Source organism: Lissotriton helveticus, chromosome 7, assembly GCF_964261635.1.
Source record: "Lissotriton helveticus chromosome 7, aLisHel1.1, whole genome shotgun sequence".
Classification (NCBI taxonomy): Eukaryota; Metazoa; Chordata; class Amphibia; order Caudata; family Salamandridae; genus Lissotriton; species Lissotriton helveticus.
The window spans coordinates 159955095-159981274 of record NC_136068.1 but is presented as its reverse complement, the minus strand read 5'-3'; the positions used below and the strand labels follow the sequence as shown (position 1 = coordinate 159981274).

Here is a 26180-nt window from a genome sequence, read left to right as displayed (position 1 = left end):
ACGGTGATTCCAGTGCTTCCCAGACTGGAGAAGAAATATAAAGCTCCGGAAGGCAGTCCAGCTTGCCTTATTGGTCAACCGAAGCCTGACTCGGTGATTTCTCAGGCGGCACAAAGTAAATCAAAGAATCCGTCCACACCGTTGACCACTCCTCCTGACAAGGAGGGCAGACGTCTGGATAATGTTGGAAAACGGTTTTCCTCTATGGCCAGCTTGCTGGTTCGAGCGGCAAATGCCCTTGCCATCTTAGGCCGTTACGACCGCCAGATGTGGTGTGACATGGAACCCTTCGTGGACCTATTACCTGAACACGCTAAGGAGGACGCCAAGAAGGTACTGGCAGAAGGAGAGAAATCTTCTGCAGAAGTGATCGATTGTGCAATGGATATTGCTTCCACGGCCTTCCGGGCCTTGGCCGGCTCTGCTGTGCTGCGGCGTCAGGGTTGGCTGAAGGCCACCTGGTTTCGTCAGGAGGTCCAGAACAGAGTCCTAGACCTCCCATTTGATGGGGAGATGCTGTTCGGGAAACATGTGGATGATACCCTACAGAATATAAAGAAGGACACAGACACAGCCAAGTCCTTGGGCTCTCTCACCTATCGCAAGGTCCCCTTTAGGGGCGCACAAGGTAGAGGATTTGCGTCTTACAGAGGAAACCAACAACGTTATTCCTCGCAGTCTTCCCAGTCATATAAACCCCAATACTCGAATCAACGACAAGGGCAATCAGCATCTTTCTCTCGCAACCCTCCGCGAGGCCGTCAGCAGCGTCAGGGTCGTGACAACACCAAACGACAATAGCGGCCTCCCGGCTCTACCTACTGTTCCTCCCCTCCCGATCACATCAGTGGGGGGCAGGATATCCCTTTGTCTGGACAGTTGGATGTCAATAACATCGGACCAATGGGTCCTCAACATCGTGAAGAGTGGCCATACGTTGGAGTTTCACAACTTTCCTCCAACACGAGCTCCGGGCGCCATCCGCTCAGGACATCTAGGATTACTACATCTAGAAGCCCACCAGTTGTTCCTCAAAGGAGCGATAGAACCGGTCCCGCTCTCTCAGAGGGGCCGGGGGTTCTATTCAAGATTCTTCCTAGTGCGGAAGACGAAAGACACTTGGCGTCCCATCCTCGATCTTCGGGAGCTCAACACCTATCTCGTAAAGCTCTCCTTCAGGATGGTCACTCTCCAGGAAATTCTTCCTCTCTTAAATCCGGGCGACTACTTGGCGTCGCTGGATTTAGAAGACGCATATTTCCATATTCCAATACACCCAGCTCACAGACAATACCTTCGCTTTACAGTGGGAAAGAGCCATTTCCAGTTCAAAGTGCTTCCATTCGGCCTTCGGTCGGCACCGAGAGTGTTCACCAAGGTACTGGCACCGGTGGCTGCTTTTCTTCGACGACAATCTCTCGAAGTTTTCCCTTACTTGGACGACTGGCTCGTCAAAGCACCATCGTTCCAGGAAGCTTCGCAAGCCGTGTCGACTTGCCTCCATTTGTTCCGCTGCCTGGGCCTTCAGTTGAACGAACACAAGTCAGTCCTCCTGCCTTCCCAGACTGCCAGGTTCCTGGGGTCCGTGCTGGACACCACGCATTGTACGGCTCGTCCCTCAGAAGAGCGACAACAAAAATTGATGGTTTCTGCCCAACTACTCTGCAACAGCAAGGTCCTGTCGGTCCGCCAATACAAATCCCTTCTCGGATCGATGTCATCCTGCATACCATTAATACCGCATTGCAGGCTCTACAGGAGGAGCTGGACAAGCAATGGCGCCAAGCAGAGGGGTCGTTCAACGACAGGGTTCTCGTCACATCAGCAATGAGAACAGCGAGCGAATGGTGGCTTCGGAAAAGCAATCTCGCTCAAGGCCTAACGTTCAGGATTTCTCCTTCACCCATGATCATGACCACGGACGCCTCGTTGGAAGGCTGGGGTGCAGTGCTCCGAGAGCTTCAAGTCAGTGGCCATTGGAGTCCAAAACAGCGCCAATGCCACATCAATTTCCTGGAGCTGACAGCCATTCGGTTGGCCTTACAAGCTTTTCTACCCAGAGTAGGCAACCGTTCAGTGCTGGTCCGGACGGACAATACGACGGCCATGCACTATGTAAACAAACAAGGAGGCACCAAATCACAGACTCTGTCCGCAGAAGCTCAACGGATTTGGGATTTCGCGATTCACAACAACATCACTCTGAGAGCCGAGCACTTGGCGGGAACTCTCAATGTCAAGGCGGACGCCTTAAGTCGCCAGACGGAAGTGACTCACGAGTGGGAGTTGAATCAATCCATTCTCGACGAAGTATTCTCAGTTTGGGGGACGCCGGCCATCGACCTCTTTGCTTCGCCGGAGAACGCCAAATGCCGGTTCTACACAAGCAAGGTTCACCATCAGGGGTCCCTAGGGAACGCTCTTTCGATGGCATGGTACAGCGCGTTCTTTTACGCTTTTCCTCCCATTCCCCTCATTCCTCGAGTTCTCAAGAAAATGAAGGCGGAACCCTGCAGGATGATTCTAATTGCTCCGGCGTGGCCCAGGCAATTCTGGTACACGGAACTACTGCGGCTCTCCCAAGCGCCTCCGATTCAATTGCAGCCCTTTCCGTCCCTCTTGTCCAGGAGTCAGGGGCAAGTTTTCCACCAGGATCCGAGATCCCTCCACTTGACAGCGTGGCTCCTGAACACAGAGAATTCAGTCATCTAGCATTGTCTCGAGAATGCAGAGAGGTCTTGGCTCAAGCCCGAGCACCAAGTACCAATGAGACTTACACGGCGAAGTGGAAGAGATTCTGCTTGTGGTGTCAACGGGAAGGTCTCCATCCTTACACTTCCCAACCTCATCAGTTGTTGCCGTATTTGCTGTATCTGACTAAGTCTGGCTTGGCACATTCATCGGTCAAGGTGCATCTGGCGGCCATATCAAGGTACCGGCGCAGTTCCTCAGGTCCTTCCTTATGGTCCTCTAGGGTTGTTAAACAATTCTTAAAAGGTTTATTCAGGATGTATCCGCCAGTCCGCCCTCCTCCTCCGGTGTGGCAGCTCAATCTCGTCTTGGCGCAACTCATGAAGGCTCCGTTTGAGCCTGTACACAAAGCGGACTTGAAGTTCCTATCTTGGAAGCTAGCCCTCCTTCTAGCCCTCACGTCAGCAAGGCGAGTGGGTGAACTTCAGGCGCTATCCATAGTACATCCATTCCTTCAATTTACAAAGCAAGGCCTGGTTCTTCGGACAAATCCCAAATTCATCCCGAAAGTGCCATCTGAGTTCCACTTGAACGAACCAGTGATTCTGAAAACCTTCTTTCCACATCCTTCTACACCAGCGGAGCGTACGCTCCATTCTTTGGACGTTCAACGGTGCTTAAAGTTTTACTTGGAGCGCACACGTCCCTTTCGGAAGTCGACTCAGATGTTTGTGTCCTACAGCGCACCTCGTAAAGGGTTGCCTTTGACAAAGAGTGGCATTTCACGCTGGATCTCCAGTGCGATTCAGTTCTGTCATCAGGAAGCGGGCAAGCCACTGGACGGCAGAGTCCGTGCTCATTCCACGAGGTCCATGGCTTCATCGGTGGCTCTCTTTTCAGGAGTTGCCATTAAGGACATCTGCAGGGCAACAACGTGGAGCAGTACTCATACCTTCACGAAACACTACTGCCTGGAGTCTGCAGGACGAGATGATGCGGCTGTGGGGCAGGCAGTCCTGCGGAATCTGTTTCATTGAGAGGTGAGCTTTCCCTACGATCCCTCCATCCTGGTGAGCACATTTTGTTTGGTTTACTATACTTCATGTATTCTTTCTATGGTTATGTGATGCCATGTAGTTACAAAATGTGTTCTGGGTTCTTTACTGCTAGCTATTCTGATACAAAGCATGGGAATCTATGAAAGTTCCAATACTGGGGCAAGAAAAGAAGTTACTTACCTGTAACTTTGGTTCCCCAGTATTGGTAACTTTCATAGATTCCCATGCGCCCGCCCACCTCCCCTGGGAAAGCTCATCCTTTTACAGAGTTAGTGGCAGTTTGCACAACGGCTATGAAAATCTGAGGCTCTGAGCTCTCTCAGGAAGGTTCTAGAGGGTGAGGCTGCTCTGATTGGTCCTGGCAAAAGTTTGGTCTCTTTTTCACAAAAAGAGGTGGATAGAATACAAAATGAGATGAGGCCTAGGCCTAGGTTTCTCTTTTGTTTCTATAGTTTTTATACTACCGAGGCTCCCATTCCGACGACGGGGAATGATACAAAGCATGGGAATCTATGAAAGTTACCAATACTGGGGAACCAAAGTTACAGGTAAGTAACTTGTTTTCTTATCTGGTACAATGTCCTTAGAGTACCCCAGTAGCACGAGCAATTGGGAGGGGGACAATGCCAAATCAGTCACCCTATTTATCTCTGTGAATACCGCTCCCCAGAATTCCGCAATCCTAGGGCATAGCCATGCCAGGTGCAAAAAATTCGCAATTTGCGCCCGGCACCTTTCACACCGGGAGGAATCACGCAAGCCATACCTCTTTAAACGCTCAGGGGTGTAGTATACCCTATTGAGGAATTCAAAATGTAATAACCTATGACGTCCATTAAGGGAAATTCTCCTAACGCCTGCGCAACAGTACCTCCATTTATCCTCGGGGAGATCAGTCTCTAAATCTATTTGCCACGCCAGCCTGGGCTTAGCGTAATGCGACTTCTTCTCTGCCAATGTATCGTGGTAAAGCCGTGATATAAGTCGCAACGGAGATTTAGCCGTGACAATATATTCATAAACCGACACTGTAGGGGGTTCCAACATATCCTCGCCCAGTAACTCTCTGAGAGCTAGCCTCACCCTGTGGAACTGGAAACGCGACAAGGGGGGAACAATAAGTCCTTCCCCTACGTCTATATCGTCCCATTGTCGGGCTGCGCCATTGAAAAACAGATCCCTCATTGTACATATATTTAGTTTCATAAGGGCCAACAACACTCCTCGATCCCTACATGGGCCCAGCCATGAGCACCAATCCAGCTTGGCACTTGGGCAATATAACAGCGAGCAAGCCTGCGCATCCTTTAGATGGTGCCAGGCATGTGTGACAGCGTTCAGCGAGTCCAATAGTCCCGTACGTCGATCTCGAGGTTGGGCCAATAAAGCAGGCAATGGTGTGGGGTCTGCTACTATCCGTTCGATACGGACGTGCGGAGCATCGATTGGTCCGTGTATCCAGCTGTAAGCATTGGCCCCTTGGGCGGAACGATAGTATAACTCCAGATCTGGAGCTTGCAGTCCCCCATCCTCGTAAGGACGGGTTAGGATGTCCCAGGCCACTCTGGGCTGCTTGCCAGCCCAAACCAGTCGCAGTATTATGGAATGTAGGTGTTTAAAAAAGGTATTCGATAGTACCATCGGAATATTACGGGGCAGTACCACTATTTTTAATAAGGAGATACGACCCATAAGGGAGAGGGGAAGGCTGATCCATTTTTCTACATCCTCCTCCAGTTTAGAATCTGCCACTCCATAGTTCTCCCTAAGAACCACTTCTGCATCCGTATGCCCAGGTAACGAACCGAGTCCGTGGTCCATTGAATAGGATACTCCGATTCAACCCTGGATGTAGCTGGCGTGAGAGGAAGCATCACTGTTTTACCCCAGTTAACGTGTATACCAGAGAGAGAGCTGAACAGTACTCCTTCTCTCAGTACTCTCGAGAGATTAGCTTCGGGGTCGCGCACGTAAAGTAATGTATCGTCCGCATATCTGGACACAATCAAATTATATCCGGGGAAATTGATGCCGTGATGCCCATGATACTCTCGCAATGCGCAAGCTAGGGGCTCTGCAACTAAAGCATACAGCAATGGAGAGAGGGGGCAACCCTGTCTGGTGCCGCGCCCTATGGATAGGGGCTCAGTTGTCAACGCTCCAATGCGGACCCTTGCAGTGGGTGATGAATAGAGAGTATTTATAAGCCATATAAAAAGATCACCAACCCCCATACGCTGCAAGAGCTCACGGAGGAATGGCCACTCCACGGAAGCGAACGCCTTTTCCGTATCCAGGAAGACCGCCACTGCTGGGACCTCCTGTCTAGTGTGTTGAAAGGCGGCGAAGACCGTATGCAGATTGTACATCAAGTGTAGGTATAAGGGGACTGATACGATTGGCGATAATTTTCGCAAAGATTTTTGCGTCAACATTCAACAGTGACAGTGGGCGGTAAGATGCACAGTCTCTGGTGGCTTACCGGGCATCAGTAAAGTCACAATAATTGCTTCCCTCATAGTGGGGGGCATTTCCCCACTCTCCGCCATTTGTTCAACAAGTTTCAATAACTTCGGAATCAATAACTCTGAGAAAGCTTTGTAAAAAGAGGCCGGGAATCCGTCGCTACCCGGGGCGCTACCTACCTTCATGGATGTTAGTGCCCATACTACTTCTTCCCTCTCGAACGGACGTGCCAGGAAATCCCGGTGTGTGTTCGTTAACCATGGAAGTTGTATATGCGTGATATAGTCTAGTATTTGTTCCTCAGACACCGGACCCCTAGATGCGTAAAGTTTGGCATATTATCCTCGAAACATATCCGCAACCTGATCATCGGTTAATTCCGCACCCGTAAGAGGCGAGTACATAGTGGGAGCAGACATGCGCTGCCGGCGTTGCTTAGCCATTCCAGCCAACACTGTGCCAGGACGCTCACCCTCACCGTACAAGCGAGCGACGGCATACTTGGCAAGATATTTCACCTCGGTGTCCGCCTCCTCGTGGTATTCCCAAAGCGTCTGTGCTAATTCTTGTGTCAGATCCTCGTCCCGATTCCGAGTAAGACGAGCTTCAATACCTTTCAGTCTATTCTCCAGTAACATTAGACTATCCCTGATAGATCTAAGAACCCCTGCATGTTTAGATATAATAACTCCGCGCAAATATGCTTTAAAGGATTCCCACACAGTAAAAAAGGAATCTGCCGTGCCCTCATTCCGATTAAAAAAGTCCTCTATGTCCGTAGCTAGCTCTTCGCGGAACGCGTCATCTAAAAGCGCATAAGGGGGAAAGCGCCATGAGAAAGGGGGGGTGACGCGCGGGTGCCCGCAGAGTAATCAGCACTGGGGAATGATCAGAATATGTGCGCGGTAGAATTGCGCACGCCCGTACATTGGAGAGGAGATGTGTGGAGAGGAGCCAATAGTCAATGCGCGTGTGTATGTCATATTGTGAGGAGTAATGTGTGTACCCCCCCTGAGTCGGGTGTTTGGACCTCCAGACGTCTAGCAAGTCCAGTCTGGTCATCTCTGTGCTAAGAGCACATGACGACATTGAAGGACGCCTACAGGGTCCATGAGAGAGACCCAGTGTTGGTAGAAGAGTCAAGTTAAAATCGCCCCCCCACAGGACATGCCCCCCCTCAGATCCCTGATCTTATTGGCAAGCGCCACATAAAACGTAGGGCAGTCATAGTTGGGGCCATACACATTGATTACATGAAATGTCATCCCCTTCCCCGTACATTTAGTAATGGTATATCTCTCTTCCGAATCAGTGTCTGTCTGCGTGAATTGTATAGAGGATCGTGGGTTCACCCAGTTTAGCACTCCTCTGGCGCTGGACGTGAAACCAGCCGCGTGTATGTGACCATGAAAACCTCTATAACGCAGCGTCGGGCTGTCCGGTCTGAGGTGGGTCTCTTGGAGTATCGCTATGTCAATCGCATGACGCATTAGGTATTGAAGTACACGTCTAACTTTTCTGTGGTCGTTTAAACCCCTGACATTCCAAGTCAGAAAAGTAATATTGTCACCATCGTGTGTCTGCTCCATCAGAGGGGGGGGGTGCACAGTGCGTGGGGTATGTATCATTGTTTCTGGGGTGTGCAGACATAGTAAAGGGACCTCTTTACAGTACTAGCAGAGGTATCGTTGGGAATCAATAAATAGTTCGCACACCTGATAACGTACCAGTCCTCTGTCATGTTCCACTCCAAGCACTGCATTGCGTACTCATCTGAATGATACAACATCAAGTAAAACAATAACCAAAGCCCCACCCTTAGCAAAAGCATGCAATAGAAAATGTCGTACAGTCCCCCTACCCACGCTTGCCCATCCCCAACTAGGCCGCGCCCCTTACTGTCCCATCCCATACCACCCCCCTTCCCTCAAAACTGAACTACTGTAACCCCCCCTCCCCTCCATCCCCACTCCTATCTCCCAGAATAGAAGACAAAGAGTAAAGCAGAACAACACAAAAGTTCCCCAGTAAGAAGAGTAGTGTAGAGAGATGCGGTTCACACTTCGGGGCAAAGGTAGCATGCACATAGCAAATTTATAATGATATCCAACATTGCTGTCGCCTCTGTGCCTAGCCCCCCGTCTACTCATGTATTAAGGTAGCATACTGCGAATTACGCTTTCTACGCTGATTCGTGAGTTCTGACAAAGCCCATAAAGGCTATCAAACATGTAAAGAGTCTCAGCAGCGCCAGTGGGAGTCCCATAATAGTTCTTAAGTGAAACAGTTCTCAAAGATCAGGCACCTCACCAGTTGAAAGTCGGCCCACTCAATCCTGTTCTTCCAGAGATTTCCCAGTCTCCGCCTCAGCAGCTCCGTCCCTCGTCGGTCTCTGTTTATCTTTACGCCAGGTCTTCATAGCTCTCAGCAATGCCTTCGGGTCCGTGAATATAGTTAAACGTCCCTGTCTGTTGACCCTTAACTTCGCTGGATAGAGCACATGTAATCTATACCAAGTTCTCGCTGCTGCCGTTTCATGGGGACAAATTGGCGCCTAGCCTCCTGCACCCGGGCCGCGCAATCAGGGAACAAAGACAGCGTGCTGCCCTCGTATTGCAACGGCTGCTTTTCCCTTGCCAATCGCAAAGCAGTGTCTCGATCCCTATAGTTTAAGAGTTTGGCCACGATGGGTCGCGGCGGCGCCCCAGGTTTGGGTCTCGGGCCCAGAGTGCGGTGGGCACGTTCTATTACAAACATAGGCGGAAACAACAGTGTCTCCCAGTAGTTTTTTCAACAACGACTCAATAAAAAGTTCCATATTGCCCGTTTGTGTATTCTCCGGCAGACTTGTGATGCGTATGTTGTATCTGCGCGACCGCGCTTCAAGATCCTCGGTCTTGTCCTGTTGGAGCTGGACCACCTTGCCCAGCTGCTTGTGTTCCGAGTCGAGCGTTGTCTGCGATTCCTCCACTTCTACTATTCTGCGTTCTGTCATATCTAAGCGCTCCGCATGTTTGTCCAGCCGCTCTGCCATCCGGTCCATTCTATAAGTAAGAGCATCCATCTTTACACCTAGTGAGGTGAGGCCACCTTGCAAGTTCTTTTCCATCGTCAGGAGAATACTACGAATATCTGTATCCGTTGTGCCACCATCCACGAGCCCTCTGCTCCTCTAGTCATGTCGCCAGAGGGGGGATCCAGAGCTTTAGGTTTCTTGTGCTGCTCAAAACTGAGTTTGGGTTGCGATCGGTCAGGGCGCCCCATTTTGCCTTATTAGCGTTCCGCCTTCAAGTGCGAGCGGACTGGTGCCCAGAGAGAAATGGCGGCAGGCTCGGCACTTGCAGTCCCCCAGGTACTCCTCCGTCCCGCTCGTCGATTCCCACTCCAAGTAAATTTACTGTCTAAGCGATGGGATTGGCCCCAGCACAGCCCACGCAGACCCTGTTGCTGTGGCAGGTCCGTGAGCAGTGGAACATCCAATGTGTGGGGGCACCACACACCGCGCGGCTCTCAATATGCCCCGAGGAGTCAGCCCCTGTGCAGGCCTCACTCTCAGCCCTGCCTCTGCACGACGACCGGCCTCATGAATAACGGCTTCTGGGACCTGCAGTAGTATATCGGCCTCTGTCTTCTGTGATGGCGCCCCTCTATCTCACCTCTTGCACTGACAGGATCCCCCAGTGTGTGTTATGGCAGGCTATAGTGGCGTACGCTGCCAGGGGATCGCCGGGTACTGTCCAAGTGTGCGGCCCGCAGGCCCGACAGAAGCCGGGAGGTAGCGTCTCTCTCCCCTGCAGCACCCCTCCACTGGCGCCGGGCGCTCCTCCCTGGCCGCGCGGATGACTGAGCGGTCCCGCTGCGGCCCTGCCGGCCTCCGATGTTCCCGTTTCCGCCCTCGGTCTCCCCACGCCGGCTGGTTCCTTCAGGGGCTGACACGGCAGGCAAAGGCGGCAGGGGTAGGCGGTATGTTCCGCTCGGGAGGATCCCCGGGAAATGTGTCTGTGTTTGGCCCGCAGGACCAGATGCAGCCGGGAGGTCACGCCGCTCACCACCTACTTCACTCTGCGCCGATTCCGGGGAGCTTTCCACTGGCCGCGTGGCTCTCCGCGATGCTCTCCCGCCGCTCCGATGAACGTAGCACCGCTCCGTCACCACCTTCCCAGCGACTCTCGCCTCTGCTGCCCTCTCACTCTCCGCGCGGGCGTTAGGTGCGTGTCCAATTGCGCCTCGGCCCCGGTGAGGCCCAGGCCTCAGCACTCCTCCGCGCGGCTTCCAGCCCGCCGGGTCGACCAGGGACGATCCTCGACGTCCGCGGGGCTCAAAAATCCCCACGATCGTTCCCCACCAGACACGGAGCTCAAACGTGTCTATGGGGTTCGGAAAAATCACTGCTACACACAGGATAAATTACCAGGATAATGCCAAGACGGAGGAGCCGATGGCTTAGGCTTAGCCGGCCATCTTCGTCGCAGGCTAGCTCCGCCCCCCCACTTTTGGTATGATGTTCTTTGTTCCTCTGTATTTGTAACTATAAATAGATGAGGGTCATGTTTAGATTACTTATTGGATTTCTCACGAGTACAGAAAACATCCTTTGGTTCCTGGTCATGATGAAAATCACATTACAGAACTTTGCATCAGATTTCGTTACCAACGTCCTGTGCTTATCTAACCCATATTTTACTAAACTGATCAATTTGTTACCTTTCTGGAATATTAAGTGTTTTTTTGTTTTCTGTAGAGCAGTGTTTTTCAGAAATATATTGGCATTCATAGCCACTAAATGTCATATGTCATACCTGCTCCCAACTTTTACCAAACAACTCTTTGTATTTTCACACTAATGGCCCATACATCTTAAGAAAAAGCACAATGAAAGACTCTAAAATGTAAAGTTTTGGTGGCTAAACTTTTAGTACTCCTTTTGGTTGTCACTAATGACTTGGCGCCTGTGGGGACACTTGGCAGTTGTCTATTCAATGTGCTTTAGGTATAGTCCCAAATAAATGTAAGGTCATGGATATACATGCTTATCTAGCTAACATCATGCTCATGTCGGCAAAGGCACACATATTTGTGTCTAATCTCGCTTGGCTCTTGGGGCTCATCTCACTTGGAACTTGACGGTAGTGAAAAAAGGTAGGTTTGTCACTAAGTGCAAGCAGCTAATCATCTTCATTAATATGTCAAATTATTCCCCTCAAATGAAGTGCATTTGGAAGTGATTATACTGTCAGTATTCTCTTTGTCATGCTTCAGTATTGTTGGTGCATTGCTCTCCCTGACATCAATAATCTTGGTTCTCATTAGGTTTGCGTGGAGCCATTCCATATGCCTTGAGCCTCCATTTGGGTTTGGAGCCAATAGAAAAACGACAGCTCATTGGGACAACCACAATAATCATTGTGCTCTTCACAATATTGCTTTTGGGAGGAGGAACAATGCCACTGATACGATTGATTGATATTGAAGATTCCAAAGCTCGTCGGCGAAGCAAGAAGGATATTAACCTCAGCAAAACTGAAAAAATGGTTTGTATTTATGGCTTCATTTTCTTATCTATACATGGTGAACATTTCTATAGTAAAAATTGTATAATTGTATCTTTCCAAAGGCAGAGCTGTCTGGTGGATGAAGAAAATATAGTGATCCTGTGGAGTGTATAGCAGCAACTCAATATTTCTGCATTATTTAATAAACCATATTCTTTCATCATAGAATTTACTTTCCCTTCCTGAATTTATAGAACTGCTGGAACAATGCATATCTCTTGGGTCTCACACACAGATGTCCTTACATCCAGACTTATCAGTAACATCTTGGGTTGGGTAAAATCTGGCTCATTTTCCATGCCACTCAATATGAGGCTCTTTGAGAAATTGGGTTATGGGTTGAGGGGCGGGGGAGAGGGCGGAGTGGGCCTCACTCTGACAACAACCACAATCCTGGTCAGGATGAACCACAAAAGTCACTAAATTAACCTGTGCTCACCCCTCTGGTAGCCTGGCACAACATCAGTCAAGCTTAACTCAGAGGCAATGTGTAAAATATGAATGCAGCACAATTAAACGGAAAGTGTAAACACAACATAAATCCCAAACAATTTAGAAGACAAGAATACATTTAAATAAATAAAATAATACCAGAACGACTAAAATCCAATCAGTATAACAGGAGATATTCAATTTTAAAGGTTTAGGTAAAAATAGCGCCTAAAACCAAAAAGCCCTACTCTTGGTCATCTAGTTGCACAAGCCCTGGGAATGTCACAAGTTTAGGCCGACTGTGATGGAGCGTGGGTTGAATCCAGGGTCCAGGTTAGCGCCGCTGAAAGGTTACCTTCAAAATCCGGTGCAAACACTTTTATGCGCATTGGATGAGGGCGAATGGAGCAGGGAGAGTGTCACAGGTAGTCGTCGCAGGTTTGCGAAGAGCCAGTCGGGCGTTGTGAGAAGCCCATACTTCAGGATTTTCACCTTTTCCTGCACAGAAGTACACTTTGAAGGGTCCATGATCTGGGGTGGTACTTCTTGGGAATCAGGGACTCACTCCAGCAGAGCTCAGGCAGATCCAGCTGCAGCCGATCAGCTGGGTAGTTGCAGGAAGACCTCTGAAGCTTGTTATTTCCTTTTAGCTCACACAGGTTGGAGAAGTGTGGCTCAATGGTTAGAGCGGCAGACCCTGATGCAGAGGTCTAGCCCGGGACCAGGGTTCAATTCCCCGCCTCGGCGGGTCTTGGGCTCAAAAATTCCACGGACCTGATAATTCTCGCCTCGGTGCCTATTTCAATCATGGAGTCCCACTCTGCAACTCTGGTCAATAGCTTGCTTAATCTCCACAACAGCCCCCACAACGCTAAAGATGCCTGGCCTCCACCTTGGGGGTGCCCAGGAGTGGACACCTCACAGGGAAAGCCAGGATGGGTTCCACAGCGGTATTCGTACAAGCGCCTTGAGACCCTTGCGGGTGAGTAGTGCGCTATACAAGTATCAATTTACTATTTTTACAGGTTAGCCAACTGACCCTGGGAGTCACTCTGGTTAGCCTGGGACGAAGGTAAGCAGGCCCAGTCTCCCTTTCCAGATTTAAGACTGTCCCAGGCATCATGGCAGTCCTTCTCTGTAACTTCCACAAGCCCAGGAGAGTTCTGAAGAGTGACACTGGAGGTCCAATATTTATATCGGGTGCCAGCCTTTGTGTATGTGGGGAGGAGACTCCCTGATGTACCCACACATTTGGTTTTGAAAGGTTCTTCCCCTGTCAAGGCTTCAAACTGTCTGGGGTGACAAAGCGCAGGGCAGATCTGGTGTCATGTTCCTTTGTGTGTGCAGAAGACAAAGTCCTTTGAAGTGTAAGTGGATCTGGGTACAGCCCTTCCTCAGTCAACCCATCAGGATGGCCCATCCAGTCCTCGCCTCACCCCCGTTTTTGTGACAGTCTGGAAGGAAACCCCAACAGAATAGCCACTCGCAGTCTTGTGACCCAGGACACTGGCAGATGTCACAGATGGTTGCGACAAAAAAATACCAGTGTTCTAAAAGTGGTGTTTTCAAAATTGTAACATAAAATCCGATGTTAATAATAAAGAGAATTTTAAATTATAATTAGAGTGTAAACATCATTTGTCTACCTGCTCCAAATCCAAAGTTAGCACTTATTAAATGTAATAAGGTAACCCAGTATTAGTCAATGGGAGAGATAGGCCTTACTACAGTGAAAAAGATTTTGTGAGTTTTCACTGCTAGGACATGTGAAACTTAAGTACACGTGTCCTACTTTCTAAATACAGGGCTCCCTGCCCTATGAGCCTTTAGGGTCTAAGTTAAGGGTTACTTATAGGTATTAACAAGGAAGGTTTAGGCTTGGCAAAAGATTTATTTTGGCAGGTCAAAATTCCAGTTTAAAACTGCACTACAGGCTGCAGTGGCAGGCTTGAGGCTTGTTTTAAAAGGCTACTTTAGTGGATGGCACAATGAGTTCTCCTGCCAACTAGTAGCATTTAATTTACAGGCCCTGAAGACAGGTAGCACCATTCACTAGAGACTTGCAAGTAAATATACCAGATGTAGGCCAGTTGTACAGTGTTTAGGGGAGAGACCGCAAGCATTTAACCGCCGGTTAACCCCATTTTTAGCTTGATTTTATGCTGTGAATTTGTTTTTAGATTTTCACAGTCTACTACTTGCTCCTTTTATGCCTGCTATTTGTAATTTGTAGTGGAAGTGATTCAGAGCATATTTTCTGTGTATTTCATTATGTATACTTCTGTGATTTTCTTCAAATATTGTATAAAGTTTTGCTTACTTACGCTGGTTAACAGGGAAAAAGTGCTAATGCCAACAAAAAAGGGTTCAGCAACAGAAGGCAAAATCCGGGGGCCGACCTGTAAAAATGGTCTGATCCAACAAGCTCATCATCTTCTGACAAAGGTTTAATGTTTGAAATGTCACAAATGAACCATCATATGTTGAAAGGTCTAGGATTTTATGTTGGCTCTTTCTTGCTAAAATAGCGTTTCTGATAATATTTGTGGAGCTCAGCAATAACTGCTGTAGTGTAAGTTATATATGACCTTGCATACACTTGATGCCTTTGACAGAACTGCCTGAACTTCAAGCTGTAAGCACAAGCATCTTACTCCGCTTCTATCCTATCAAAATGTATTTTGTTTATGCATGCTTACTAGTTTAGCAATTGTATCAACATAATGTCCTGGAATTTGTATTTTAACTTTATTAATGCACTCCAGCTGTTACAGGCCCATGGGACCTTAGCTACAGTAAGGAACCGAATGAAGGACCTTGAGCAGTTGGAACATAGTCTTTTTTTACTCTCTACCTATAAGTTTGCACCAGTCTACGTATGTAATCACTCTAAGTTTCCAGTGTGATGACATCGCTAACAGATTCTTTCCTGATGATATTTTATTCATGATGAAATAGTGCACTGTTCTGCCGTGTGTTTAATATAGCTAGGATCTTCCAAGAATATGCGTGTGTGCCATACATATTTATTTTTTCACACCATAAAATAAATGTTAAAGGGAATTTATAGTTAGGTGACATTGTCAGTCACAACGTTACATTTTTGGCCATGAACCAGCACTGAAATTCGCTTGTTGTAGTTCAGCGAACGGACTAAAACTAGCGCCCCCGCCATGCACTGCTTATGACTTCACATATCACATCAATCATGAATTGTTCAATGACATCATTTATACTATCACTGATGACATTGATATAGCTAATGATATCAACGAATACAACCGTTTGGTACTTGCTTATTATAATGGGAGGTATTCAGGGAGTTACCATCTACCACATCAAAAGGCAGTCCTAGGGCTGATGGTGGGTATCGCGTGGGTTTTTTGCATCAAATTCGCAGATGATTCGCGAGTCCACAGTAAAATAAAAACAAAAGCGCAGGAAGGCAAGTCTGTTCCCACTGGGCGGGAGATTTAAAAAAGCTCCCACTGGTATGCAGCAGTAGCTGAGCAATGCCGGCTCCCCTTAAAGGTTGGAGTCCCCTGGGTTCCTTATGGCTCGGGGAGGCCCGTGCCCCCCCCCCCCCTTTTGCAAATACCTTTTGACACCGGGGGATGGCCTTGCACAGAGTGGGGTTGGATGTTGGAAGAGCCCCCCTTATTTGTCACACATTTGATCTTCGGGTTGTGTAACAGTATCACATCAGCAGAGCGAAGAGCCCGCAAGGGTCAGTAGTGCATAAGTCTATTGTTTAAATACCTTGGACCACAGCCATGAAAGGGTTGGTGTGCCAATACCAGTGTTATTAAACATAATCCTTTCCTTGAACTGTACCCAATGAAGAGCAGTCAAGTAGGGAGGGATCAGAGTACGACGAGGGATCCTGAACAGCACCTGTGCAGATGCATTCTGGACTACCTGTAGCCGATTGAGCAGGCGACCTTGTAGGCCCAAATAAAGAACGTTGCAGAGTCTACTCTAGATGTAATTAGATTTCCATTTTCTGAGGCTGAAATGGCAGAAGAAAACAAACTGAATTCCTGGAAGTAGAGAACCAGCACAAAATTGAGCCCTCCAAAGAGTCCGCCTGCAGCTCAAAGGACAGTTGCTGGACTATCTTGACTCACAAATTTCTGCCTACTGTAGCCCGGGGAAGGTGAGTCATGAGAGTCGGCCAACAATCTTCCCTAGGCTGAGGATAGGGGAATCCAAGAAGCAAGATCTGTCTTATCTGAATTCCATTGAAGATTGCTGGCCCACATCCACTTAAGAACAGCCCCATCCACTTAAACACAGCCCCCAAAAATCCCTTGAAGGCTTCCTTTGCAGCGAAGACCCCATTCTCAAAGGACAGGAGCAACTGCGTGTCATCTACTTAAGAGATTATCTTCACTCCAAAAGACTCCATCAAGAATCCAAAGGGACATGCAGATATTAAACAAAGCAAGCCTCAAAGCAGAGCCCTGGGGTACCCTAAAATTAAGAACTTTGGAGGTGGAAGAGTAGGGAGCCATCCAAACTGCCTCTCCTATTTTCTAAGAAGTATCGAATCCCAGCCAGCGCCAGTCTCCGACTACAATGTTCTCTAAACGATGTAGAAGAATAGGGTTGGGCATGGTATCAAATTCTGCTGACAGATCCAATAGAATGTTTTGCTCTACCTCTGTTGGAGTCTAATTGCATCCCTGGCACTGGCACCAAGCCTGCTCTGCATGGGGTCTGGAAGTCTCTTTCTGACCATGCTTCTAACTCCTCGCCTCACTGCGGTCTGTGATGGAGGCTCAGGACTCTGGTAGCTCAGCTGGCAAAATCGTCCTTAGTACCTTCCTTGCCTATATGAGCCCAAGAAATGCTATGCTTCGCTGCTGCTGCTGAACAGAACACACAGCCCAGATCTACTGTCCTCGGTCTGCACTACACACGCAGTATGAGCCGGCCAGCAGCATTCTACACACGGCGAGACCTCGCCTATTCCAGGAGGTGAAGCTGCAAATTAATCGAAGGCAGGCCGGCCAAGTGGAGGGATGGGCAAGAGCAGTGACTTCACCTTGAATGCCTGGCTGCACCCACTGGGTGGCCTGGGAATGGCAGAAATATTGAGCTTACACTGCTAAAGAGTATTTAGCCTTGAAGTTGCTCTCTCCATACACTGTGGGGCCACTTTGTGTTGACTTGAGTCATTGTTCCAAATTTGATTGCCCTGATGTATTTCGTCATAACTCTGGGAGGTCCTGCGAGGGTCCATCATGGCTGGCTATTGCAACCCAGATTATCAGTAAATCAACAAAAAATAAATGCATATGCATGTATCACATACAATAAATGCACACAAATACATCTAGCTGGTCCTTATTTATGTTGTCAGTGAGCGCATGCAAATCTAGCAAAGGTCCGGTCAAACTGGTCCTACTTTTTACCCTGCAGCCATACCTGTCGCTTAATATTATCAAATGATCACCAGATGTGACCACGTAAACAGCGAACCAGGTTGGTTGTTTAAGTTATCCTACGTGCAGAGCAATGCTGAATGGGACAGTGATCAACGTAGTTGCATGCTCACTATTTGGACTAGCTCACTGTGAGGTCAGTATGCTTTTAACTCAGGTTTTGATAGGGATGGTTATTTTTATTCTCTTGGAGTAGCCGGTGGTAGAAAATATTAATTCACGATCACAAACGTAATCTCTCAGCAGCAAGCTAGACTCTGCTGATGGAACGGAAATGACAGAAGAACCCAAAGGCAATTCAGAGCGCCGCATATGACATGATACTTCTGTCTAAAGAATTATTTGTAACTCTCTGCACTACAAAAACGTACTTGACCAGACCCCGAGGGAGCCATAATGTCGTGTTTGGCGTACACATTTTTGTTTTGGGTTCTGAGTCAATTTATGAATGGATGAAGCTATGGATAATAACTGCATTCATTCTGGGTAAAGCTTCCTGGGGTCGTGCTAGGCAAACATGCAAAATGTGACGTATTTAGATACAGCCACCTAAAGTGTTCTTTCATATTTTCAAATATTGTTGAATGGCTGCAACATACATTTTGCTAGAAGCATGAAATTATATCCCGCTGCCGAGGGCTGGTTGTTAAGTGCCCTAAACCGAGTTAGGGACCCGAGCCGCAGACGAGGGCCCATAACAGGGGGAAGGCCTTTAACAACCACTATAGCCCGAGGCAGAAAGGCTATAAGGCTATTGGAACATTATACCCACTAGGGGTAGAATGTTCTAAAATAAAAAGGGAAGAAAAATGAAGACAAATATTGTAATGTTGGAGTTCCAGGCTTATACCGGCCATTATAAGGCCGGACCAGCACCATGGTCTTCAATGGGGCGCTCAACATTCTAATGTTCGAATATAGCCTTAGACTGGCCATTAAAGGCCTGCTCCAGCTCAGCTTGGGCCTTTAACAAGGGAGTGGGCCTTTAATGACCCGTAGAGCCCGCTACGGAGGTCTCTAAGGCTATTTAAACATTCCGCCCCTAGAGGGCAGAATGTTCTAATTTGTAAAACAAAGAACTCAAAGAGCCCAAGGGGGTTGAACAAACATTGGAAAGTTGATGCTCCAGTCTTATACCGGCCATTTTAAGCCCGGAGCTACGCCATTGTCTTCCATGGAGCGCTCAACAGTCCAATGTTCTAATATTGGATAAAGAGTATAGACTATATTTCTCAGACTTTCATTTGATATAACTACCCTTCTGAATAGTAAACACGTAGCACCTTTGATTTAACCAGGTAAAACACCCTAATGTATTGTTGTTACGTGCCTTGACGGAGTGGTTTAACAGGTTTGGAACCGCCTTGGGGATCATTTCACATCTAGGGTGCTCATTGGTGGCAAATAATCCCTAACATCTAGTGGCTGACAAGCAGACGGTTTGTGCACATTTCTGAACCAGTGTTCACCTGAGAAATAAGAACATGTACACTGTAGGAAAAGTCAAAATTATGTAATGTTATATTACTTGTTATATCGTGTTATGTGTGTGTTGCGGACATGACACAAAATGCTACATAAGTGTTGGGGGCGCAGATGAAATGCACATGTTACAACTAGACAAGACCAGCATCTCTAGCTCAGCCTGTAGGATGGCTTCTTAGCACTACTCGAAGAACAGCATCATTTTCAGGTATTTCCTCCAAGTAATATCACTTTCAAATCGCAGATCCACTCATTGTGCCCTCCACAGTCTCCACAAAGGAGCACCCATTGCGATTCCACCAGACTTGCTTTTGCAGAGTTGAGGATTGGATAATGGAGCCCATCCCCACGTGATTCATCAGGAAGGCACATATTCTTTAAAGGTGATTTTTACGTTATACAACATCTTGCTTTGCATGTCATTCTGGCCACGTTATATTTCATTGGAAGACAGTCAAGGTGGGTAATATCATCAGTGGCCCGGGCTCTTGGCTTACGTGTACAACTAATATTAACTTCCTGTTTCTGAGTCCAGTGAAGCTAGTTTAGTACAGAGGCAGGTATATCAAACAGTCGTGAATTTGCATAATTTCCTCTCCCAACGCCCCACCCCGGAGAGCTTGGTGGTCCAAGCCTCCCCTTCCGAGAGCACATTCTCTACCGCTCCACCGGAAAGGGAATCCAAGAAGCCGGACCATCTTGGGAAGAAGATTTTCTCTTCCGCCAGCTTAGGACTGCGGTCGGTAAACACTGCATGTCTCATGGGCCGTTATTCCCACTCTGTGTGGGATACGGTTGCGCAGGTTCTGTCTCAGTGTCTGGAGGATGCCCGGACTGTACCCTCCCATGCTGTTGCCTGTCGGGAGGGATGCAGTGAAGTTTACCAGCCGTTGCGGGCTGGACACCGCCCACTCTCTGGCAGGACCATTTCAACATCAGTAGCAGTTCGTTGCTACGCCTGGATGAGATTGACTGGCTTTTCGGGGATTGGCCAGAACACCTTGATGGACAGGCCCCTTGATGGCTGTCGCCTTTTTCGAGACAAAGCAGACAATGCATTTCTAGGACTCACGGGCTACAGCCAAGTCCTTGAGCCTCTCCACCCGCCGTGCGCAGTCTGCTTTTCGGCCCTTTCGTGGCTACGGAAGGGGTGCCCCGCTACGTCCCACCCAGAGCCACAAGCCGCAGCAAGTTACCCAACCTTTGCGTGGCCGGGGACATGGGAACAACAGTCGTGGTTCCGGGGGCCAGCGGACGGGCCAGTCCACCAACCGCCCCTCTGCAGCAGCCTCCTAACCTTCCTAGTTCGACATTTCAGGCCCATCAAATGCCAGTAGGCGGCAGGATTCGCCATCACCTCCTCCACTGGCGCACCATCACGTCGGACAGGTGGGTTTTGCATATAATCCGAAGGGGCTACTCCCTACCTTTGAGGCTACCCCTCCAGCCATGCCACCACAATACCACTACATGTCGTAGGACCATTTGGCCCTTCTCCAGCAGGAAATTATGGCTCTTTTGGCCAAGGGAGCTATCGAGCGCGTTCCTTTCTGGTCCCGAAGATGGACAAGGGCCTGCGTCCAATCTTGGATCTCAGGAACGTCAACCGCTTCCTCCGGAAGGAGAAGTTCAAGATTTTGATGCTTGCTCAGGTCTTGTCTGCCCTCGAGCAAGAAGACTGGATGGTAGCGTTGGACTTGCAGGATGCTTATTTTCACATCCCCGTTCTGCCAGCCCACCGACGTTATCTGCGGTTCACGGTAGGCCACGAGCATTTTCAGTGTACCGTGCTCCCCTTTGGCCTTACCAGCGCCCCTCGGGTGTTCACAAAAGTGATGGCGGTGGTCGCAGCTCATCTGCGCAGATCAAGAGATTCAGTCTTCACCCAGCAGTCGTCTCCCACATCCAGGCTACGGCTGACCACCTGCATTCGCTGGGGTTCTCCATCAATGTGCGAAAGTCACACCTGATTCCCTCTCAAAAGCTCCTCTTCATTGGAGCGGTTCTGGACATGACTCGGTTTTGGATCTATCCTCCCGAACAGCGAGTCTGGGATATTTAGGCTATGATTCCGATCTTTCAGCCTCCATCCCGGGTTTCTGTCAGAATGGCCCTGAGGCTGCTGGGCCTCATGGCCTCCTGCATCCTGCTAGTCGATCATGCCAGGTGGCATATGCGGGCTCTGCAATGGGACCTGAAGTTCCTGTGGGCGCAGCATCAGGGGAATCTGTCAGATTGTGTTTAGATCTCGGAGGGCACTGCACGACAATTGCAGTGGTGGCTCACGAACCAGGATTGGGTCAACAGCAGATCCCTCTCCCTTCCCCAGCCAGACCACACAGTGGTGATGGACGCGTCCCTTCTGGGATGGGGCGGCCACATGGGAGAGGCAGAGATCAGAGGCCTCTGGTCTCCGGCGGAGTCCGAGCTCCATATCAACCTTCTGGCGCTTCGGCGCTTCGGCGATTCATCTTGCACTCAAAGCATTCCATCCCTCTGTCCGGGGAAGAGTAGTGCAGGTGTTCACAGACAACACCACTGCCATGTGGTACTGCAACAAACAGGGCGGGGTGGGGTCGTGGACCCTATACCAGGGGGCTCTACGCCTCTGGAAATGGCTGGAACATCAGGGCATATCCCTGATGGTTCAACACCAGGCAGGTTCACTGAATGCCAGGGCCAACAAACTCAGTTGCAGGTGCATGATGGATCACGAATGGCGTCTTCACTCGGAGGTGGTGCAAGGTCTCTTTCAACAGTGGGGAGAGCCTTGGTTAGATCTATTCGCCACCGAAGAGAACGCACATCAGCAATTCTGTGCGTTGTAATTTCCAAGGCGGCTCTTGCTAGGCGACGCTTTTCGTCGCAAGTGTATTTGCGGTCTCTTGTACGCCTTTCCGCCTATACCACTTCTGCCCAGAGTGCTGAAGAAGATAAGGCACGACCGGGCCCAAGTCATTCTTGTAGCTCCGGATTGGGCACAGAGTGTTTGGTATCCTGAGCTGCTCAACAAGGCCATCGATCCTCCAACCCGTCTGCCTCTTCGGGAGGATCTTCTGTCGCAGCAACAGGGAACAGTCCTCCACCCAAACCTGTCCAGCCTCCACCTATTTGCGTGGAGATTTAGCGGCGGCAGTTGACGTCATTCAACCTGCCTCCCGACGTATGCGATGTAATTCTGGCAGCCAGACGTCCCTCCACTAAGACGGTATACGCCTGCCGGTGGAACAAATTTGTGGCATGGTACACAGCAAAGGCTGTGGATCCTCTCTCTGCCCCTGTTTCAGAGGTTCTTTTGTTCCTTCTTTCTTTGGCCCAACAGGGCTCTCCTCTGGGCACTGTCAAGGGCTATCTCTCTGCCTTCTCTGCCTTTCTCGGCTCCCAGATCAGTCTTCCCTTTTCAAGTCCCCGGTGGTAAATAATTTCTTGAAAGGCATAACTCATCTCTTTCCTCCTTATTCCTTTCGTTATGCCTCAGTGGGACTTGAACCTAGTTTTAACTTATTTAATGTATGCTCCTTTTGAGTCGCTTCACAACTGCCCTCTGAGACTCTTAACTCTCAAAACTGCTTTCCTGGTGGCCATCCCCTCTGCCAGACGGGTGAGTAAGCTCCAGGCGCTTTCTTCTAAGCCTACTTTTCTCTCTGTGCATCCGGACAAAGTTGTCCTCATGACTCGTCCTTCCTTTCTAACCTAGGTAGTCACTGCATTCCACATTGGGCAGACTATCACCTAGCCCACCTTCTTTCCGCCTCCGCATCCTTCAAAGGAGGAAGAGAGGCTCCACCGTCTGGACCCAAAACATGCGCTTTCCTTTTATTTGGATCGCACCAAACAGTAGCGGGTGGATGACCAGCTCTTTGTTGGGTACGTGGGCGCAAGAAAGGTCAGGTCGTACACAAATGAACTATCTCCCAGTGGCTCGTTTTGTGTATCAAAGTCTCCTATTCTTTGGCAAAGAAGGAGCCTCCAGTGGGGCTGCGTACCCATTCCACCAGGGCAAAAGCAACAACCACTGCTCTGGGACGAGGCGTTCCTCTGCATATCATCTGTCAGGCGGCTACATGGGCTTCAGTGCACACTTTTACGAAGCACTACTGTCTTGACAGTCAAGTCCGTAGAGATGGCTTCTTTGGCCGTTCTGTTCTCCAGGACTTGATGTGATCTTGGTTTACAGACCCACTTCCGGGATTGGTATTGCTGGCGTATCTATTCTAAGGTAAGAAATCTATAACTAATGTGTTTCTTTCAGATGAACAAGTTACTTACCTTCGGTAACGATATATCTGTAAGACACATTAGTTAGTTATAGATTTGTTACCACCCCACCCATCCTCCCCGTTCTGCAAACTGATTTCTAGGATTAAGGTCATCATTTCAGGGCCCTAGTTTTGTGCACCAGTGGTCAGTGTCTTGCATGGCTATGCGTTTCTGGCGCGTAAAGTAATGTATAGAACTGATGTCAGCGTCTAAGTAGCTACAGTGAAGTCATCCCGGCGACACGATGTCAACGACGAACGCGGAGCCGACTGACGCCACCTTCCGATGTGCAGAGGTACTGCTGACGAAAAACTTTCCTGATCTAGTCTGATGCCTGGGGGTAATTCTAAGGTAAGGAATCTATAAATAACTAATGTTTCTTACAGATATATTGTTACCGAAGGTAAGTAACTTGTTCTTCTGTGCCACTCTGCATCACTCTAATATACGGTATTCTACTCCATTCTAATCTGCCACGCCACTCTGCCACTCTAGTCTACCCCACTGCACTGTATACTAGTTCACTCTACACTACTCCACTCTATGCTGTTCCACTGTACCCAGCTCCACTCTCGCCACTCCACTAAACGCTATTCTACTCTACGCTACTACACTCTACCACACTCACTGTACGCTATTGTACTGTATGCCACTCTGCTGTACCTCACTTCACTGTATGCCACTCCAATCTACGCCACTGCACTCCCTTTACGCCACTTCCATCCAGTTAATATACTTTTTTATCAGATACTACTCCACTACTGGACTCTATGGCACTCTACTGTACGCTACTCTGTGCCGCTCAACTGTACGACAGTCTATCCCACTACACTGTATCATCCTGTACTGCATTCTACTCGACCCCACTCCACTGTACAACACTTTAATTCACTCTGACACTGTACTCTACTCCATTTTACCACTCTGTCCAACATTCAGCAGTCCAATCCACTAACCACATACCACACCACGCTACAACATTTACTCCATTGTATTCTACACCACTCCACTGTATTCGATTCCATGCCTCTGTACTCTAGAACAGCATCTCCACTCTATACAATGCCACTCTCCTGCTCAACACTCTATCTGCTCTATGGCACTGTACAACACTCAACTCTACACCCCAATGTACCAGAATGTACTCCACTCTACTCTGCAAGACTCTACTACACTTTGCCGTTATACAACACTGTGCTCCACTCTGTGCCCCTACACTGCACAACTCTCTATACCCATACCCCGTTGTGCAACACTCTACTCCATTCTATGACCCTTTCCAACACACTCCGACACACCACTCCGCTGTACTGTACATAGTGCCACTACAATTTATAACAATTTATTCAACTATACATTTCGTCACTCTACGATGCACTGTCTTCTCACAAAATATTTGATTTGCAATACGTTTTGCCCCAAAGGTCCCGGTCAGACACCTGCTTAGAGTAAGCAAAATGTCATAGTAACAACTGCTCCTGGTCAACCAGTAAGATCTCAATGTTAATACTTTCTATAGCTCACCGTCAGGAAGATTGATATGCTTTAGATCGATGTTGAGGTACGGTCAATCTCCAGAGACTTCTTCTTACCTACATTTGAAGATGACATGGACATGCTCCTTCAAATAGGTGTCACCTCATGGACTCCAGAAGAGGGAGGTGCTTATCCAATTTTTGCATCGAATTCTTCCACATTTTTCAATTACCTCAAAGGAAGATGTTATGGATCTGAAGATGTGCTCTCACAAGATCTCCAGATGGATACCTTAGGATATGCACCTGTGAGGTTGGCGTGAGCTTGTTATTCTATTCTACAATTTGAGTTTAAGAGAGAGGGAGAAAGAGAGACCGACAACTGTGATAGATAAGAAAAATATACTTTTAAGTAGACTTACCTCCAACAAGGGCTCAAATAATTAACAATAGTACTCGCGCTCCGCTCCAGAATATAGTTATGAATAGTGGTTCTATCACAACCTTTTTGATCCTCTTATTCAAAATGAAACTGCTTGATAGACTCTTTTCTGAGAGTTATGAGATAGGGCAGCATCTAGAGTTCTTGGTAGAATCAATCCCCACTCTTTTCCAATGTAAATGTACCAGTAGCATATTCTGCTTTCTTTTTAAAAGGCAGTGCTACACTTTTATCTTCAGGCAGAATTATTTTTGTACGTTTAATTTTTCCTATTGTGGTAATTTACGTTATTTCTTTGTTTACAGTGACATACATTGACGCACTGGGATCCTTGTGGGTCACGTCATTGTGGATTCCTCTAGTCTGTGCTTTTCCGAAATGTCAGGGGTTGGAATCACTTCCCTGGTGCCTGTTGACTACCTGGCCAAAATATTGCAATCATCTCCCATGAACAATGAGAGGGGAGTGGTTGCTTTTAGGCATATCTATGATGCTTGCAGGAAATTCTGATGAAAAAAGAAAACTAATTGGGATCCACACAAGCCACACACTCTGAATTCCTCTTGGTCTCCATTTTTCAGAATTGTCTGGGACTGGTAGTGTTTTCTTGGTGCCGGACGACCTATCTCCAATTATCACTGTTCGATATATCTGAATAATCAAATTAGGTTCATAGAAAAGTCCTTGATATATCCTGTGTACTTTTTGGGAATACCATGCCCAGGGCCTTAGGTTCACCCACACAGACGAATATGATTCCCCTGTGGTAGGAATTGTGTTGTGCCCTGCAGATTTCAAATCTTTACCTCACATGAATGCAATACGTTTGGCGTTCGCATGGCATTCTGGGAAGAAAAAGTAGTGAGATCCAT

General features: G+C 48.4%; 1 protein-coding gene across 1 annotated transcript in view; it reads left to right on the top strand.

Annotated features, from left to right (window-relative positions):
- SLC9A8 (solute carrier family 9 member A8) overlaps nucleotides 1–26180 on the top strand; it is a 409071-nt gene that overhangs the window by 373943 nt on the left and 8948 nt on the right. Inside the window, exon 14 of the mRNA XM_078651847.1 lies at nucleotides 11526–11746. Within this exon, the coding sequence (XP_078507973.1) occupies nucleotides 11526–11746 (221 nt within the window). The remainder of the gene's footprint in view (nucleotides 1–11525; nucleotides 11747–26180) is intronic.